Source organism: Balaenoptera musculus, chromosome 16 (genome assembly GCF_009873245.2).
Source record: "Balaenoptera musculus isolate JJ_BM4_2016_0621 chromosome 16, mBalMus1.pri.v3, whole genome shotgun sequence".
Lineage (NCBI taxonomy): Eukaryota > Metazoa > Chordata > Mammalia > Artiodactyla > Balaenopteridae > Balaenoptera > Balaenoptera musculus.
The window spans coordinates 47,350,251-47,371,985 of NC_045800.1; the positions used below are offsets into that span (position 1 = coordinate 47,350,251).

At 34.4% G+C, this 21,735-nt stretch overlaps 1 protein-coding gene across 5 annotated transcripts in view; it reads right to left on the reverse strand.

The window, feature by feature from the left end:
- Positions 1-21,735, reverse strand: part of ZFAND4 (zinc finger AN1-type containing 4) — an 80,143-nt gene that overhangs the window by 47,571 nt on the left and 10,837 nt on the right. For 3 of the 5 annotated variants that reach the window (XM_036829646.1, XM_036829647.1, XM_036829645.1), the window contains exon 2: positions 18,038-18,338. The exons of 1 other annotated variant lie outside the window; for it this stretch is intronic. In XM_036829646.1, coding sequence (XP_036685541.1) covers positions 18,038-18,221 — 184 coding nt within the window. In that variant the 5' untranslated portion in view covers positions 18,222-18,338. Of the gene's footprint in view, positions 1-18,037; positions 18,339-21,735 lie in introns of those variants that run through there. One more of the 5 variants, XM_036829648.1, reaches the window with a different exon arrangement.

Sequence of the window (21,735 nt, forward strand, 5' to 3'; positions counted from 1 at the left end):
AGACTGGGAGAAAACAAACAACAATAAGAAAAGAAACGACTTAAAATTTAAAAATGGGTTAAAGACCTGAACAGACACTTTACCCAAGAAGATATACAGATAACAAGTAAGCATTTGAAAAGATGTTCAACATCATATGTCATTAGTGAAACGCAAATTAAAATGACAATGAAATACCACTACACACCTATTAGAATGGCCAAAATCCAGAACACTGACATCATCAAATGCTGGCAAGGATGTACAGCAATAGGAACCCTCATTCAACGCTGGTGGGAATGCAAAATGGTACAGTCACCTTGGCAGTTTTGTACAAAACTAAACATACTCTTACCATACAATCCAGCAATCACACTCCTTGGTATTTTCCTAAAAGAGCTGAAAACTTATGCCCACACAAAAACCTGCACGTGGATGTTTATAGCAAGCATCTTTATTTATAATCGCTGAAACTTGAAGCAACCAAGATGTCCTTCAGGAGATGAATGGGTAATTAAACTGGGGTACATGAAGACAATGGGAGTGTTATAAAGATCTAAGCAGAGTTCAGTGTTATAAAGAAATAAACTATCAAGCCATTAGAAGGCATGGAGGAAACATAAATGCATATTTTTAACAGGAAGAAGCCAATCTGAAAAGGCTACATACTCTATGATTCCAGCTATATGACATTCTGCAAAATACAAAACTATGGAATAGACAGCAAAAAGAATATGGCTTCCAGGGGTTGAGAAGAGGGAGGAATGAATAGGGACAGCACAGAGAACTTTTAGGGCAATGAAATTATCTTCTACAGTACTATAATGGTGAATATATCATTATGTAAACTATGTAATGTAAACTATGGACTTTAGGCGAAAATGGTAGGTCAATGTAGGTTCATCAGTTATAACAAATGCATAACTCTAGTGTGAGATGTTGATAGTGGGAGAGGCTGTACAAGGGAGGGTGCAGGGCACGCCGTATACAGGAAATCTCTAGTTTTTGTTCAGTTTTATTGTGAACTGAAAATTGCTCTAACAAAATCTATTAATTTTTAAAATGCTTATCTAAAAGAAAGAAATTGAGAAAAACAATAAACTGAAAATTATTTCCATTCCTGGTTTCTTATTAAACTGAATACATATATTTCTACTCAACATTGCCAATTTCCACTTTAATTCTTAAGGTTAACATTATGTGGTAAGTACATGTAGTACATACATACTGTCAAAACAAAGATGTTAGAGTACTTTTGAAAACACTGTAGGAATGTAGTCACTTCAGAAAATGCAAAAAGTAATGGTAGAAAGAGCTTTATGAGAATGAACTAGAGAAGGAATGGCATATACAAAGAGATTACATATTTTAATGTCTCAAATAGAAAAATAATCTATACTAGTTGACCATATTTCAGTTAGATACAGTTAAGAACTATTAAACATCACTCTGGATTTCCTTCACTCAAATATTTGAATGCCTAGTCTATGTCAGACATTAGTCTCTGGGCTAAAAATACACTGGTGAATAAGAAAAAAGACCATGACCTCATGAAGCTTAGATTTTACTTAAAAATAATACTAATAATAAATCCAACCATTCATCCATACATTCACCTATAATATAATGCCAGGTTATTCAATGTAATGAAAACCAATACAGCAGGGTAAAGATAAAGAGTGACTGGCACAGGTAGGGGTGGGAAGTATATTTTTAATAAGAGTGGTTAAGAAAGGCATGAGGAAATGACATGTGAGAATTTTTTTTTTTTTGGCCATGCCACACAGCTTGTGGGATCTTTAGTTCCCTGACCAGGGATTGAACCCAGGCCCTCTGCGGTAACAGTACACAGTCCTAACCACCAGACCACCAGGGAATTCCCTTTAAGAATTTTAATAAAGTGAGAGAATGAACAATAACTATCTGGAGGAGGAGAAACCTTCAAGCAGGAAGATGCTGGTCTTATTGAAGAAAGAGTAAAAAGGTGGTGTGCCTCAAGTAGAATTACTAAAATGGAAAGTAATAAAAGAGGGTTAAAGATACATGTAGGAAAAACTTTAAATGCAACAGTAGTGCATTTGGATTTTACTTTGATTGTGATGGGAAGCCACTGGAAGGTTTTGAACAGGGGACTGACAAACAGAGACAAAGAGAGAATCTTGAAAGCAGCAAGAGAAGAGTTAGTTATCAAACAAAGGCATGATCAATAAGATTAACAGCTGATTCCTAATCAGAACCATGGAAGACAGAAGGCAAAAAGATGACATATTCAAAGTGCCAAAAGAAAAAAAAAAACCTATCAACCAATAATTCTATATATAATGAAATTATCCTTCAAAAATGGGGAAGAATTAAGACAATTCAGACAAACAAAAATTGAAAGTTTGTCACTAGCAGCCTGTCATACAAAAAATGTTAAAAGGAGTTCTTCAGGCTACAATGAAAGAACACTAGAGACTACCTTGAATCCACACAAAGAAATAAAGAACATTGGTAAAAAAAAAAACTACATAGGTAAATACAAAAGACAATATTAATATATTTATAATTTATAGCTATAAACACCTACATTAAAAAAGAAGAAAGATCTCAAATCAATAATTTAAACTTCCACCTTAAGAAACTAAAACAGAACACCAAACTAAACTCAAAGCAAGGAGGAGAAAGAAATAATAAAGTAGAGCTAAACAAAATAAACAATAGAGAAAACTAAGGAAATCAGTTATTTCAAAAAAGTAACAAAATTGACAAAACTTTAGCTAGACTAAGAAAAAGGAGACTAAATCACAAAAATCAGGAATGAAAGTGGAAACATTGCTACTGACCTTACAAAAATTAAACAAGCTGCATGAAATGGAAAAATTCCTAGAAACTCACAAACTATGAAAACTAAATCAAGAAGAAACAGAATATCTGAATAAACCTAAAAAAGTAGAGATTGAGTCAGTAATCAAAAAACATCCAACAAAAAGAGCTCAGGACCAGACATTAATGCTAAATTCTGCCAAACATTTAATTTAAAGCATTGGTCCGCAACCTTTTTGGCACCAGGGATGGGTTTCATGGAAGACAGTCCTTCCACGGACAGGGGACGGTGGGGGGGATGGTTCAGGTGGTAATGCGAGCAATGGGGAGCAGCAGATGAAGCTTTGTTCGCTCACTCACCTGCTGCTCACCTCTTGCTGTGCGGCCCGGTTCCTAACAGGCCACGGACCGGTATCAGTCTGCAGCCCGGTGGTTGGGGATCCCTGATTTAAAGGATTAACATAATCTTTCACAAACTCTTACAAAAAGGAAAAGAGGACATAAAACTTACCAACTCCTTCTATCAGGGCAGTATTACTGGGTTACTAACACCAGACAAAGATATTACAAGAAAATATAACTACAGACTAATATCCCTTGTGAAGACAGTTGCAAATATCCTCAACAAAATACTAGCAAACAGAATCTAGCTGCACATCAGAAGGATAATGTACCACGACCAAGTGGGATTCATCCCAGGAGTGCACAAAAACCACATGATCATCTCAATAGATACAGAAAGTGCATGTGACAAAATCCAATTCTTTCATGAGGAAACATTGAACAAATAGGAATTGAAGGAAATTTCCTCAAGCTGGTATACAGTGTCTATAAAACAACCATCAGTAACCACCATATTTAACAGTAAAAGGATGAAAGCTGTCCCCCTAAGATCAGAAATGACACGGATGTTCACTTTCACCATTTCTATTTAACATTTTACTGACGGTTCTAGTCAGGACAATTAGGCAAGAAAAAAAAATAAAAAGTATTGAGATTGGAAAGGAAGAAGTAAAACTATATTCACAGATGACATGATCTAAGAACATGGAAAACCCTATAGAATCCACCAAAAAAACCCAATCTCAAAACCAAAAATCAAAGCAATGAGCTGCACAAGTTCAGTCCAGGACTGCAAGAAGTGAGGCATGAGGACACTGATACCAAATCTAGACAAAGATATCACAAAAAAGTAAATTACAAGTCAATATCACTGATGAACATAGATACAAAAATCCTCAACAAAATATTAGCAAACTGAATTCAACAATACATTACAAAGATCACACACCATGATCAACAAGTGGGATTTATTCCAGGGATGTAAGGATGGTTCAACACCCACAAATCAATGTGATACACCACATTAATAAATTTAAGAATAAAAATCATATGATCATCTCTATAGATGCAGAAGAAGTTTTTGATGAAATTCAATATCCATTTATGACAAAAACTCTAAACAAAGTGGATACTGAGGGAACCTACCTCAACATAATAATGACTGTATATGACAAGCTCAGATATAACATCATACTCAATGATGAAAGGCTGAATGCATTTCCTCCAAGATCAGGAACAACACAAGAATGCCAAGACTCACCACTTTTATTCAACATAGTTTTGGAAGTCCCAGCCACAGCAGTCAGACAAGAAAAAGAAAGAAAAAGAATCCAAATTGTAAATGAAGAAGTAAAATTGTCTGTTTACAGATGACAAGACACCATACACAGAAAATCCTAAGGACACCACCAAAAAAACTACTAGAACTCATCAATGAATTCGGTAAAGTTGCAGGATACAAAATTAATATATGGAAATCTGTTGTACTTCTATACAGTAACAACAAACAATCAGGAAGCGAAATTAAGAATATTACATCTATAATCACATCAAAAAGAATAAAATATCTGGGAATAAATCTAACTAAGGGGGTAAAAGACCAGTATCAGAAAACTATAAGACACTGATTAAAGAAACTGAAGACAACACAAACAAATGGAAAGATACACCAGGCTCATAGATTGGAAGAATATATACTGTTAAAATGACCAGACTACCCAAGACAATCTACAGATTCATATATGTTTCACACGAAAGCTATTAAGAGAGTAAATCCTTAGAGTTCTCTTCACAAGGAAAACAATTTTTCCCTATTTCTTTAATTTTGCATTTGTATGAGATGATTTTCTCTAAACTTACTGTGGTTATCATTTCGTGGTACATATAAGTCAAATCATTATGCTGTATACCTTAAACTTACAGTGCTGTATGTCAATTATATCTCAATAAAAATGGGGGGAGAGGAGGGAAAGACAGTAGAAAAGATCAGTGAAAGAGCTGAGTTTTTTTGAAAAGATAAACAAAATATACAAACCTTTAGCCAGATTCACCAAAAAGAAGAGAGAGGACTCAAATAAATAAAATGAAAATGAAAAGGAGACATTGCAAATGAAAAGGCAACCTACAAGATAGGAGAAAATATTTGCAAATCATAAATCTGATAAAGGGTAAATATCAAAAATATATAAAGAACTCATATACCTCAAAATAAAAAAATTTTATTTAAACATGGGTAAAGGATCTGAATAGACATTTTTTCTAAGAAGACATATGAATGCCAACAGGTACATGAAAAGGTGCTTGACAGCACTAATCCTTAGGGAAATGCAAATCAAAACCACAATGAGAATTCACCTCACACCTGTTAGAATGGCTATCATCAAAAAGACAACAGGGGGCTTCCCTGGTGGCGCAGTGGTTAAGAATCTGCCTGCCAATGCAGGGGACACGGGTTCGAGCCCTGGTCTGGGAAGATCCCACATGCCGCGGAGCAACTAAGCCCGTGAGCCACAACTACTGAGCCTGCGCGTCTGGAGCCTGTGCTCCGCAACGGGAGAGGCCGCGACAGTGAGAGGCCCGCGCACCGCGATGAAGAGTGGCCCCCACTTGCCGCAACTAGAGAAAGCCCTCACACAGAAACGAAGACCCTACACAGCCAAAAATTAATTAAAAAAAAAAAAAGGGAAAAAACTCTACTAAAAAAAAAAAAAAGACAACAAATAACAAGTGTTGGCAAGGATGTGGAAAAATGGGAAATCTTGTACACTGTTGGTGGGAATATAAATTGGTTCAGCCACTATGGAAAACAGTATGGAGGTGCCTCAAAAAATTAAAAATAGAACTATCATATGATCCAGCAATTCCACTTCTGGGTATTCATCAGAAGCAAATGAAACTACTATCTCAAAAGGATATCTGCACCCCCATGTTCACTTTATTTACACTAGCCAACACATGGAAACAACCTAAGTGTCCACTGACAGATGAATGGATAAAGAAACCGTGGTGTATATATATACAATGGAATGCTGTTCAGCCATAAAAGAAGGAAACTTGCTATTTGTGACAACATGGATGGACCTTGAGGGCATTACGCTAGGTGAAGTAAATCAGAGACAAACAAATATTGTATGATATCATTTATTTGAATTTAAAAAACTCATAGGCACAGAGAACAGACTGGTGTTTGCCAGAGGCAGGGTGTAGGGGTTGTGCAAAATGGGTGAAAGTGGTCAAAAGGTACAAGCTTCCACTTATAAGATAAATAAGTCCTAGCAATATTACGTACAGCTTGGTGGGTATAGTTAATACTGCACTGTATGTTTGAAAGTTGCTAAGAGAGTAGATCTTAAAAATTCTCATCTGCAGAAAAAAATTATAACTATGTGTGGTGATGGATATTAACTAAAATTATTGTGGTAATCATCTCGGGATACACATATAATCTTTATGTTGTACACATAAAATTAATAAAATATTGTAGGTCAATTATGTCTCAAAAATAATTTTTTAAATGACAGCAAAATCATAAGCAACAAATGAAAAAAAATCTAAGTTGGATTTCAAGAAAATTTAAAACTTCTGAGCATGAAAGGACCCCATCAAGAAAATGAAAGGATAACCCACAGAAGCAAATGTGGTATGTCTTTTCATAATCCTGATGAGAGTCTAGCATTTCAAATAAAGAACTATTATAATAATACAATAAAAAAAATACATAATCCACTTAAAAATGGGCAAAGGGTTTGGACAGACATTGCTCCAAAAATGATGGCCCATAAGCACACATATAATGCTCAATATCTTTAGTCATTAGGGAAGTACGAATCAAAATCGTGAGATACCAATTTCCCACCTACTAGGATAGTTATAATAAAAAAAAAATTTGGAAAATAACAGGCATTGGTAAAAATGTGGAGAGACTGGAACTCTTATACACTGCTGGTGACAATGCAAAATGGTGCACCCACTGTGAAAAAGTTTAGCAGTGCTTCAAATTGTTAAATACACAGTCACCATAGGATCCAGCAATTCCATTCTTCAGTATATACCCAAGTGAACTGAAAACATATGTTCAAACAAAAACTTGTACATAAGCATTCATCACAGCATTATTCATAATAGTCAAAAAGTAGAAACCAGCTAAATATCCATTGGCTGATAAATGGTTAAATAAATGTATATGCGTTACAATGGAGTATTATTGAGACCTTAAAGGAATGAAGTACATACTACAACTTGAATGCACCTTGAAAACATTATGCTAAGTGAAAGAAACCACATATTGCATGATTCTGTTTACATGAAATGTCCTGAATAGGCAAATCCAGAGACAGAAAAATCAGTACATGCCAGGGAAAGGTGGGTTGAAATACATTTGTAACTACAAGGTTACTTTTTTTGGGGACAGAAATTTTCTGGAATTAGATAGTGGTGATTAATACACAACACTGTGAATATACTAAAAAGCACTGTACTGTATACTTTAAAATGGTGAATTTTATATTACGTAAATTTTATCCCAATTTTTTAAATGTAAAAAAAAGTGAAGTATGATGTTTCAGACATACAAAGGCAGAAAAATTCATCACTAGCAGACCCACACTACAACAAATGTTTAAGTCCTTCAAAAAAAACAAAAACAACAACAATAAAAAAGACAAGTCCTTCAGGAAAAAGGAAAATGATACCAAATGAAAATCTGGATCTATGTAAAGGAATGAAGAGCATAAAAAATGGTAACTATACAAAGAAGTAGTTTTTAATATTGTTTAAGCATTTTTTAAAGATAATTGACTGTTCAAGCAAAAATAACAATGTATTGTGGGGTTCACAACATATGTAAAAGAAAATGCATGACAATAATAGTATAAAGGCCAAGAGGGGAGAAATGAAAAGTACAATATTGTAGGGTTCCTATAAGATATGCAAAGTGGTATATCACTTGAAGATAGAGAATGGTAAGTTAAAGATGTATATTACAGACCACTAAAGCAACAGCTAAAATACCAGGATAAAGAGTTATAATCGATAAGCCAACAAAAGAGAACAAAATGGAATCATACCGAATACTCAATTAATCCAAAACAAATATGGAAAAGAGGAAAAAGTGAACAAAGAATAGATGCAACAAATAGAAGACAAATAATAATATGACGAACTAAAACCTAATCACATCTATAGTCATCTTAAATAAAATGGTCTAAAAACTGCAAGTTAAGAGGCAGAGATTGGATTAACAAAAAAATAAAAATAAAAAGCAAGACTCGATTATATGCTGTCTGCAAGAAATAGGCACCTTAAATATAAAGATATAAATAGATAAAAAGTAAAAGGATGGAAAAACATATCTTATGCTGACCACTAGTCAAAAAAAATCTGGAGTGATGATATTAATATCAGATAAAGTAGATTTCAGGGAAAAAATTATTACCAAGGATAACGAATGTCATTTCATAATGATGAAGAGGTCAGTGAAGTCAAGAGGACATAAAATCCTAAAAATGTATGCACCTAATAACATAGCTTCAAAGAACATGACATAAAGGCTGACAGAATTGGAAGGAGAAAAAGATAAATCCACAATTATAGTTGGAGATTCCAATACTCCTCCCAACAGTTGACAGAAAAAGTAAATAATCAAAAAGAACATATAGAACACTATCACAGAAATTGCCCTGACATTTATAGAACATGCCACACATCAATAACAGGATGCACATTCTTCTCAAGTGCATAAGTAACATTTACCAAGACAGACAATATTCTGGACCATAAAACTAGTTCCTAAATTTTAAAAGAATCAATTTTAAATTGATTTAAATTTAAATTTAAATTAAATTTAGAATTAAATTATAAGCCAATATCAGAAAGATTTCTAGAAATTCCCCACATTTTTAGAAACTAAACAACATACTTCTAAATAATCCATGGATCAAAAAAGGCATCAAAAGGAAAATTAGAAAATAATTTGAACTTAATGAAAATGAAAATACAACATATCAAAATGTATGGAATACCAATAAGACAGTACTTAGGAGGAAACTTAAAGCACTACCCACCAATATTTCATAAGAAGAAATGGATTGGATCAATAACCTTAGTCTCAAGAAATTAGAAGAAGAGTAAATTAAACCCAAAGTAAGCCAGAACATTGTTAATAAAAATCAAAACAAAAATCAATGAAATGGAAAACAGAAAAATAGGAGAGAAAAATCAATGAAAACAAAATCTGATTCTTCAAGAAATTCATTAAATTAATAAAGACTGATTTTTTAAAATAATAATGCAAATTACCAGTACTAGGAATGAAAGGGTGACATCATTACAGATTCCACAGATATTGAAAGAATAAAAGAATATTATGAACTTTATGCCAATAAAATTCAACAAACAGATCAACAAAATCCTTAAAAGATACAAGCTACCCAAGCTCACTCAGGAAGAAAAAGATAACCTGAATAGCCCTATATTTATTAAAGAGATAGCTTCACAGTTGAGGATATAACACCAAATGTACTCTCTATCTAAAAATTGCAAAGGAAGGAATAGTCCCAGTTCATTCAATGAGGACACTATTGCCCTGATACCAAAACTAAAGAAGACATTACAAAATAAAATCAGTATTCCTTCATAAACAAAGATACAAATATTCTAACACAGTTTTAACAAACAAAATTCAATAATATATTAAAAAGATAAAACAACAGGAACAAGTAAAGTGAATTCCAGGAATGCTGGTTTAATATTTTAAAAATCAATGTAATTGGGACTTCCCTGGTGGTCCAGCGGTTGAAACTCCGTGCTTCCAACACAGGGGGTGCAGGTTCGATCCCTGGTCAGGGAACTAGGATCTCGCCTGCCACGTAGCATGGCAAAAAAAAAGCACCAATGTAACTGAACCTTTACAGGAAAATATAGAAGAAATTTTCTGTGACCTCAGATTGACAAAGATTTCACTGACAAAGATATGACACCCATATCCATTTTTTAAAAATTTGACAAATTGGACTTCAGCTAAATTAACATTTTCACTTCAAAAGGTACTGTTAAGAGAATAAAAAGACAAGCCACAGTCTGGGAGAAAACCTCAGCAAAGTGTGTATCTGATTAAAAACCTGTATTCAGAATAAATAATTCTCAAAACAACAAGAAAACAACCAGATTTGTTAAATGGGTAAAAGAACTAAATAGACACTTTAACAAAGAATATATAAGGATGGCAAACAAGTTCATGAAGATGCTCAATATCGCTAGTCATTAGGGAAATACAAATTAAAACCACAATGAGGTATCACTACATGCCTATTAGAATGACTAAAAAAGACTGACCATACCAAGTGTTGAGAAGGATACAGAGAAAAAACAATCTTCATGCTTCTCCTCAGCTGCATCCTCTTCCCTCCACCCAGGGGTAATCATCATTCTGAATTTGGTATGAATTATCCCTCTGCTTTTTGTTAGTGCTTTACTTCAATGTGGTATTGTTTCTTTGTCCCTTTTTGATCTTTATATAAGTGGATCATAGTATATGTATTCATCTATGTTTTGCTTTTTTTATTCACCATTGTTTTTAATTTATCCATGTCATGTATGAAGCTACTATTACATTAGTTTTCCCTGTTGTCAACTATTTCATAGAATTTGATTCCATTATATGACACATATATTTACATATACCACAACTTATCCATTCTAATGTAGTCATTCGAGTTGTTGCTAGATTTTTGAAATTATCAGCAAGACTACTATGATCGGGACTTCCCCGGTGGTCCAGTGATTAAGACTTTGCCTTCCAATGAAGGGGGTGCAGGTTCAATCCCTGGTCAGGGAGCTAAGATCCCACATGCCTCAGGGCCAGAAAAGCAAAACATAAAACAGAAGCAATATTGTAACAAGTTCAATAAAGACTTTAAAAAAAAAAAAAAAAAAGACTACTATGATCATCCCTCTACATGACTTGTTTACATGTTTCACTTTGAAATGTATTTTACATAACAACTTTATTAATACAGAAACATCAGCTTTCTTCAGGTTAGTATTTTCCTGGTATATCTGTTTCAATTCTTCTGCTTTCAACATTTTGAGGTCCTTACATTTTAGATTAGCTCTCTTGCAAACAGCATTTCATATGTATTTTTTTTAACCAGTCTGTCAATGGTGGCTTTTCAATTAGAGAGTTGTATCCACTTTACATTTGGGGGATTACTGACATATTTCAATTCATTTTTACTATCTTATTTTGTGCTTTCTAATTGTTCTCCTTTAACTATTTGCCTCCTTTATGTATTAATTCAGACAGATGGGAAAGGGTGAGGCACTTCTGTCATTTGGAATTTACCTAATTCTATTTCTAATCTGTAGTGATGAATTTAGAAATTTAAATAATCAAGTCTAAAGCTAATCACATCTTTATCCTCCTCATGAACAACGCTGAGAGCTTTACCACTCCCATTATGAACAACTCCACCTTGATTTACATGTCACTGTTACCAGAATTTTTTCAAACCTTCATATATCATTGTTTTATTAAGTAAATGTTTATTTAGATTAACCCACAAATGTGCCATTCCATCTTGCATCATCAACTTCCTTTATGGATCATTTGCCTTCTAAGATATATACTTCAGAAGTTCCTTTGGCAAGAGTTTGTTGTTAGGAAATTCAAGTTTTGTTTTTTTCTGCAAATATCTTTATTTCATCCTCATCCTTGAAAGTTAAATTCAATTCTAGGTAGAGATTGTTATATCTCTCAGCACTGTGAAGATAATATTCCACTGTCTTCTGGTTTCTATTACTGTTGCTGAAAAGTCAATTATCATGCCCAGATCCTGGTTCTTAATACCATACTCCAAAAAAGGAACCAGAGCTCCTTGGAGAAATGGCTGGCTCTAAGACAAGGCAGGAAATATACAAGATGATCCTAGAGCATCTTGTAGTACCAGAAAGTAGGTGGGAAAACAAAACAAATCAAAAACATGGTGGTTGTGGGGTATGGGGAACAAAGATTTATCTCTGAGCCAACTTCCCACTGTGCTTAGGTACACTTGAACTTGTAATATTAATAATTCAACTCATCAATTTTTTTCTTCCTGTTTCTTCTACACCACACATGAATTTTTAAAGCGCCCCAGACTGCTATAAGATTCAAAGACAACTGTACGTATAAATACCAGGTTTACCATAAATATTCTATTTACTCCAACCACCTGCAATTAAATTCATGATAATAAAATGAAATTTTTTAAATTCCCCTAAGTATGGAAATAAAAGTATACTTCTAAAAAATTCAGGAGTCAAAGAAGACATTAGGAAACGTAATAAAAAATTTTAAAACACTAGGACTTTCAAAACATAGTAACAAGAAAACAAACAACTTAATTTTTTTAAATGGGCAAAGATTGAATAGAAACTTCACCAAAGAAGACATAAATCATAGGCAAATAAAAATACCCTCAAAATCATTAGGGAGATGCAAATTAAAACCACAATGAGATATCACCAATATCTATTAAAATGGCAAAAAAGAAACAAAAACAACTCAAACAATACCATGTTCTGATGATACAGAGGAAATAGAACTTTTAGACATTACTCACAGGAATACAAAAGGGTACAGCCACTCTGGAAGAGTTTGGAGTTCTGTATTAAATTAAAAAACACTTACTACACAACTCAGCAATTCCACTCCTAGGTATTGACCCAGGTGAAATGAAAACTAATGCACCCATAAAAAACTGCACATGAAAGTTAAAATGGCTTTATTCAGAATCACCAAAAACTGAAGTGTCCCTCAACTTGGGAATGAATAAGTGTAGTATATCCATACAATGGAAAACTACTCAACCATAAACAGAATGAACTATTGATATATGGAACAATATGAATAAATCTCAAATGCATGTGTATTCCATATAAGCAAAAGGAAGCTCAATAAAGCTGGGGAAAAAAGAAGTAAAGGGATGGAAAAAGATATGCCTTTGATGGGCTCACTCATCAGCAGACTGGGTATGGCAAGGAAAGAATCAGTGAACTGAAAGAAATGTCAACAGGAACTTCTCAAATCAAAATGTAAAGAGAAAAAAGAATTTTAAAAAAAATGGAACATCAAAGAACTATGGAAATTTTTCAGAAGGTGTAACTGGAATACTAGAAGAAAGAGAAAATTGGAACAGAAGAAATAGCTTAAGTAATAATGACCCAGAATTTTCCAAAATTAATGAGATACACCAAAGCACAGATTGGGAAGCTCAGAGAACACCAAATAGGATAAAAATTTTAAAATCTACACCTAGGCATGTTATATCAAACTGCAGAAAAGCAAAGACAAAATCTTCAAAGAAGACAGAGGAAAAACCATATGGATAATAATTACAGGAACCTTCTTATCCAAAATCCTATAAGCAAGAAGAGAGTGGAGTAAAATATTTAAAGTGTTGAAAGAAAAAGACCACCAACCTAGAATTCTGTACCCTATGACATTATCCTTCAAAAGTGAAGGAGAAATAGTTTCTCAGATAAACAAAATCTGAGATAATTTGTTGCTAGTACAACTGCCTTGCAAAGAAATGAAGTTCTTCAGAGAAAAGGAAAATGATATAGATCTATATAAAGAAAGAAAGAGGATTAAAGAAGGAACAAAGAATAAGGGCAATGAGTAGAAAATAGAAACAAATATGGTAGTTATTAATTCAACTATATCAGTAATCATTTTAAACATCAATTGCCTCAATAAACCAATTAAAAGACAGAGATTGTCAGAGTGGATCAAAAAACAAGACCCAACTATATGTTGTCTATAAGAAATCCACTTTAAATATAAAGATATATATAGATTAAAAGTAGAGGGATATATATATGTCCATGCCACTCTCTCACTTTGTCCCAGCTTACCCTTCCCCCTCCCCGTGTCCTCAAGTCTATTCTCTAGTAGGTCTGCGCCTTTATTCCTATCCTGTCCCTAGGTTCTTCATGCCCTTTTTTTTTTTTTTGGATTCCATATATATGTGTTAGCATACCATATTTGTTTTTCTCTTTCTGACTTACTTCACTCTGTATGACAGACTCTAGGTCCATCCACCTCACTACAAATAACTCAATTTCGTTTCTTTTTATGGCTGAGTAATATTCCATTGTATATATGTGCCACATCGGACATATATATACTACCAAATGTAAAACCGATAGCTAATGGGAAGCAGCCGCATAGCACAGGGAGATCAGCTCGGTGCTTTGTGACCACCTAGAGGGGTGGGATAGGGAGGATGGGAGGGAGGGAGACGCAAGAGGTAAGAGATATAGGGATATATGTATATGTATAGCTGATTCACTTTGTTATAAAGCAGAAACTAATACACCAATGTAAAGCAATTATACTTCAATAAAGATGTTAAAAAAATAAAATAAAATAAAATAAAATAAATAAATAGTAATATAGCTGGATATAAAAAAAAAGTACAGGGATGGATACAATTTTATTTGTCAATTATACCTCAATAAAGCTGGGGGGAAAAGAAGTAAAGGGATGGAAAAAGATATATTATGCTAACGCTAATCAAAAAAAAAAAAGCTAGAGTAGCTATATTAATTGCAGACAGAACAGGCTACAGAGCAAGGAAAAATATCCGCGATAAAGAGGGGCATTACATAGTGATAAAGGGGTCAGTTCTCCAAGACAACATAATCCTTAATATGTATGGACACAATCAGCTATCAAAACTTATAAATTGTATTACAATAAGTAAGACAGTATAATTTTGGCATAGGGGGACACATCAGGTGATTAAGAGTTGTGTGCATATAAAAATGTAATACATGACAGTTAGGAAATTACTTTAGTGAGAAAAGACTAGACTAATTCAATAAGTGGTATTTAGATAGCCAATTACTTATAAAGTGAAAAAAATGGATCCCTAGTTGATACTGTATCAGGCAAAGTAAAGTAGGTTATATTGAACTTACCCCAAACCATCCCCAAAACATCAATGGCTTAAGACAAAGACTTATTTTTTGCTCAAGTTACATGTCTACTGCATGTCAGGAGGGCTCTGCTCACTATAGTCGCTCAGGGACTAAGGCTGATGGAGACTTCCATTCATAGCTCACTGGCCAGAACTATTAACATGGTCCCACCTACTCATAAAGTTGGCCAGGGAAACAATCCTATCCCATATACGGAAGAGAAATCTTTATTAGGGAGCGGTAATGCCAATGATTTGATGGCAAGTCCAGGGAATCCACTGCCCACGGCAATAAAAAACCAGCTGACAATAATCCCTTACATTTCTTGGCACATTTTTTCTTTCCAAATCCCTATCCTCTGAGTACCATGTACTCTTCTTTGCAGACCACTACTCTAGGTAATGATAAGCTCCAAAGAATTTTCCTTCTCTGGAAACTCAAGAGAACTAAATTACATCTCCTCCCAAGGGCATAGCTCTTATATCCTTTGGTACATATTGCACTATCTTCACAGACTAACCATTTTCCCCTGATAAAGAGCACAGATGCTCTGCTAAATGCTTTTCATTGAATTCATTTAATCCTGAGGACAACTCTGAACTAGGTACTATTATCAGTCCCATTTTAAATTAGCACAACTGAGGTAAAGAGAGGTTAAGTAATTTACTCAGTTGGTAATCTGAAATCAGGCAGTCTGGCTTCAGTTGCTCCTGTCCCTTCAAGGCCCATTTAAAGTCCCCTTGTAGGTACTACAGCCTCATCATTCCTAATCCAGCACATTCCTTCAACCCTTTCTCTGCAGTCCCCTCCAGCTACCCTCCTATCTCCTACTATGCTCTAGTTCCCAGCTTCCCAAAAGCTGCCCAAAAGGAAAAGCAGTCTGGCAGAGCAACCATTTCCCTGAAAGATTAAACTGAACAGTGTCACCTCTGCCTTCCTATCCTACCTACTCCATATCCTTTTATCTTGGAGAGTCTTACCCACCATGTTATCCTCAAATGTCATCCTGGGTAGAAATAGAAATATCACCTAGAAAAGGATTAAAATTAATTTTACATGAAGGATGCCCTCTTAAAGCCTCCTGAAGAACAGAGTGACTATCCCTGCCCACGGGCTGCAAGAAGTTACAAAAGTTTAGAGAACAGGAGGGAAAGAAGGGGTGAGGGCTAGAAGGATGGGGAATGGGAACAGAAATTAAGATCTATTGACCACTAGTGGTAAGTGCTATGGACTGAACTGTATCCCACCAAAATTTATATCTTGAAGTCCTAACCCTCAAAGTGATGGTATTCGGAGATGGAGCCTTTGGGAGATAATTAGGTTTAGATGAGGTCATGAGGGTGAGGCCCTTATGGTTGGACCCAAGCCCTTATAAGAAGAGATGCCCATGTGAGGACACAGTGAAAACAAACCTGTCTACAAGTCAGGAAGGAAGCCTCACCAGAACCTGATCATGCTGGTACCCTGATCTCAGAGTTTCAGCCTCTGGAACTGTGAGAAAATAAATTTCTGTTGTTTAAGCCTCCCAGTCTATGGTATTCTGTTGTGACAGCCCAAGCAGACAAAGACTGTAGAGATTTTACATATTACCTCATTTAATCTCCCAATAAGTATATTCGTTTTATAAATGTCTAAACTAGGTTTCAACTGTCTAATAACTACAATGTCATTGCTTTTACCCTATCTCTCCTCCTACAGAGGACAAGTAGCCTATATCTTGGCTCTGGTCCAACTCTGTCAGTAAGTATTTCCCTTGGATGAGTCCCTAATCTTTCCTAAGCCCAAATCTACTCTTCTGCCATTAAGAGAACTAAACAGGATGCCCTCTAGAGTGCTTCTGCTGCACAGAGGTTATTCAAAATGCATGAAAGCAGGAAAAAATGCAGAGATTACTTAGAACACAAGAGGGTTTTTTAAAAATCTTACCGCTCCTAAAAAGATATCACTACAACAGCATATAAATAAAAAAGCAGGAAAAGTCAAAATAAACTATTCTGACTCTGTATCTCACCAAATCATCTGGGGAGAGAAAAGCTTCGTGTGCCATTAATGGGTGTATTGATGTGGTCATTGGACTGAGCTGGTCACTAACTTCAGCAGAACTTAGTTACTAGAGGAATATCAAATATTCAGAAGCTCAGATACTAGGATCCTTGACTTTACAAAGATAAAAAATTCCAATCCTCCTCATCCTTCTAAAATTCTGAACTTAAACTGAGATGGAGGGCATGCTAGTTTCTACCTTTATATTACAAGCAAGTTCCAGCTGGCTCAAAAAGCAAAGATCCATTTAGTGTTATATGGAAAATTTTCTAGTCTTTACTGGATTTTAACAACTATAAATGGCAAATACCACTTATTTCAGAAATCTGCCAAGTACAAAGAAAAAAACTAATTTTAACACAAAGTAATTTATAACACTTTTCACAAATACACCAACCATAAAAGAGACATTATACAATATTCAGTATCCCTGCTATACTGAGGAAACTTCAAATCTATGTAAATGTAAACCAAAAACTCTTCCCAGAAAATCTCCACATTAAAAAAAGAAAAAGTATTCACAAAGCACTCTAAAAAAGTAAACAGGGTCAATAAAAGGGAATTCAATTATCACTGTAAGGTAGTTATTGCAGAATCTTCACATCACAATAACCTGTTGAAAAACTATTTTAAAATATTATTTCACACCATTAACATAATGCCAGGGATTTGCTTTGATTCAAAAGAATCTGGTAGAAACGGAACAGAGTGGGGGAAATGCAGGAATGGAAAAAAGACAGTTCATGAATTGATAACTGTTGAAACTGAGTAGGGCGTATATAAGGATTCATTCTCCATTTCTTTCTAATTCCATGTATGTTTGACATTTCTCCATAAGAAAAGCTAAAAAGTTATTATACACTCTTGAAGAACAAATTTAATCCTACAAAACAAGAAAGACTAGTACCTTCCAATCTTCGAATTTTTGCTTTCACAGAAATAACAGCTTCAAAGCGTGAAACTCTCAGCTCAAAACATGTTCCAGTCAGTGTTTCAATGAAGAGCTCCATGGTATCATAGAAAGGAAGTCTGTAGTAAAATGGTCCCACGTTATCTTCATTGAAGAATGGAGGATCTTTTCTGTTATCCATTACTTTGACTTTTCTAATTCCTCTGGAATATGTTGTAGGCAACTATATTCCAGTTCTAACCAAATCAGCTTTGAACATTGGTAATATATATCGTTGTTCATGTTTTGAGTTTTGTACCTAAAAAACAAGAATAATGTTTTTTTAACAAGCCTATGTGAAAGTCTCATTCCTCCACAAAGATTTTCTCAACTCTGGCCCATATCAGCCTTCCAGAGAGCCCGGAATTCATTTTAGCGCTTACTATGTCTAATCCTGAACTTTACACAATTGTCTTTGAACTCACTCTCCCAATTAGAGTGTAAGGTTATTAAGAACAGGTATATTTGCTACACTTTATCTTACTAGAGCTCAGCAGTTACTTACACTACATGCTCAACAAATATGTTTTGTTGTTAATGATATTTGAACCAATGAACTCAATATGTAGGTATATATTTGCAAGACTTGGAATAAGTTATGCACATCCTTTCCTAAAACACATAAGTTACATTTTATAACCCATACAAAGTATAATGTTATAGCCATTGTACATCTGAATCACAGTGAATAAAAGGAATAGTAACCATCTTAAAAGTAGGATTCACTAAATAATCAATAAGCATTTGGGTTTCCAGAGGTTATCCACCAGTATAGCACTGAGATGAGGTTAATACTGGTAACAGACATTAGACATAATCTCTACACACAAATATACAATGGCTAATGAATATGAGAGGCAAACACAACCAACAGAAATACTAAAATAAATTACAAGTGTATAATTAGGAGAATAGGAATAATCAAGTTGATAAATTGCTATTAATCAGTGAAAACTTTGAAAAGCTGTGGTGGGGGTCTTGAACTTAAACTAAAAGGACAAATGATACATATTCTTTCTGGAGAAGTAGGTAAATCTTTTCAATACCTTTATGGCGATATAATTTATATATCATAAAATTCACCCATTTAAAGCCTAAAATTTACTGGGTTTTAGTATGGTTACAAAATTGTACAACTATCACCATAATCATTTTTTTTTTAAATTTATTTTTATTTATTTATTTATTTTTTTGTCTGTGTTGGGTCTTCGTTTCTGTGCGAGGGCTTTCTCTAGTTGCGGCAAGCGGGGGCCACTCTTCATCGCGGTGCGCGGGCCTCTCACTGTCGCGGCCTCTCTTGTTGCGGAGCACAGGCTCCAGACGTGCATGCTCAGTAGCTGTGGCTCACGGGCCTAGTTGCTCCGCGGCATGTGGGATCTTCCCAGACCAGGGCTCGAACCCGTGTCCACCATAATCATTTTTAGAACATTTTTATCAACCCTAAAAGGAACCTCTTATTCTTTAGACACACTTCTAAATTCTGTCTCTCTCAGCCCTAGGCAATCACTAATCTACTTTCTGTCTTTATAATTTTGCCTATTCTGGACATTTCACATAAATAGAATCATATAATATGTAAACTTTTGTGACCGGCTTCTTTCACTTAGCATGAGGTTTTCAAAGTTCATCCATGTTCTAGGATGTATCAGTATTTCATTCTTTTTTTTATTTCTGAATAATAGTCCATTATAAGGATGTACCACATGTTAACTTATCCAGCCATCAGTTGATGGGCATTCTGGGTTGTTTCCAGTTTTTGCCTATTATGAATAATGCTATGAGAACACTCAATTACAAGTCTGTGATACACATGTTTTCCTTTCTCTTCCATATATATCTAGAAGTGGAACTGATGGGTTGTGTGGTAACCCTGTGTTTAGCAATTTGTGGGACTACCAAACTGTTTTCAAAAGTGGTCTGAACCATTTTACATTCCCACCAACAATGAACAAGGGTTTGGATTTCTTCACATCCTTGCCAATACATTTTATTGTCTTTTGATTAAAGTCATCGTAGTGTGTATGAAGTAGTGTCTCACTGTGGTTGTGATTTGCCTTAATGACTAATGATGTTAAGAATCTTTTTACGTGCTTAGTACCCATTTGCACATATTCTTTACAGAAATGTCTATTCAGAAAGTCCATTCAGATCCTGTCCATTGAGTTATTTTTGTCTAACACTTTCCAGATACAAGCTGTTTAACGGATATATGATTCACAAATATTTTCTCCAATTTTGTGGGTTGTCTTTTAACTTTCTTGATAGTTTCCTTTAAAGCACAAAAGTTTTAATTTTAATGAAGCCCAATCTGACTATTTTTCTTCTGTTGCTTATACTTTGGGTATCATATTTTAAAAGCTTTGCCTAATGCAAGGTAATAACAATTGACCAGTACATATTTTTCTAAGAATTGTATAGTGTAGCCCTTACATTTAGGTCTATAGTCTATTTTGAATTTATTTTTGTGGTGGTTGTACAATAGAGGTACAGCTCTATTCTTTTGCAGACAAATAACCAGTTGTCTCAGCACCATTTGTTAGAAAGACTATTCTAAATCCATTGAATTGTCTTAGCACGCTTGTTGAAAACCAGCTGACCACAACCTCAATTCTGTTCCATTGATCTATGTGTCTATCCTTATGCCAGTAGCACACTGTCTTTGTAGCTTTGTAGTAAGTTTTGAGATCAGGAACTGTGAGTCTTTTAACTTGTTCTTCTCTTTCAAGATCATTGGCTATTCTGGGTCCTTTGAATTTCCATAGGAATTATAGGATCAGCTTGTGTATTTTGCAGAAACACCAGTTGGGATTTTGATACGGACTGTGTTCAGTCTACAGATTAATTTGGAGAGTATTACAATCTTGACAATATTAAGTCTTATAATCCATCAACATGCAATATCTTTCAGTTTATTTATAACTTCTTTAATTGCTTTCAACAATGTTCTATAGTTTTCAGATTATACGTTTTGTATTTTAAAAACGTATTTCTAAGAATTTTGTTCTTTTTGATGTCCCTATCAATGAAATTGTTCTTAGTTTCATTGTCAGATTGCTCATTGCTAGTGTATAAAAATACAATTGATTTTAATATATTGGTCTTGTTCACTGCAACCTTGCTGAACTCAGTAGTTCTAGTATTTTTCTAAGTGGATTCCTTAGGATTTTCTACATACAAGATAATGTCAACTACAAACAGAAATTTTAACTTCTTCCTTTCTAATCTAGATGATCTTTATTTCCTTTTCTTACCTAATTGCCCTGCCTGGAATCTCCAATACAGGTTGAATAGCAGTGGTGAGAGCAAACATTCTTGTCTTTTTCCTGTTGTAGGGAAAATCATTCAGCCTTTCACCATGAGGTATGATTTTAGCTGTGGGGTTTTCATAGGTAATCTTTATCAGATGGAGAACGTTCCCTTCTATTCCTACTTTGTTTACGTGTCAGTTGTCTTTTTTAAATCACAGTGTTAGATTTTGTCAAATACTTTTCTTTAGTGTCTCAGATGATCGTGTGGTTTTTGTCTCATATTCTATTAATATGGTGTATTACATTGACTGCTTTTTGATATATTGAACCAACCTTGCATCACTGGGATAAATCCATTTGTATATGGTCTGTAATCATTTATATATGTTACTAGATTTAGTTTGTTAG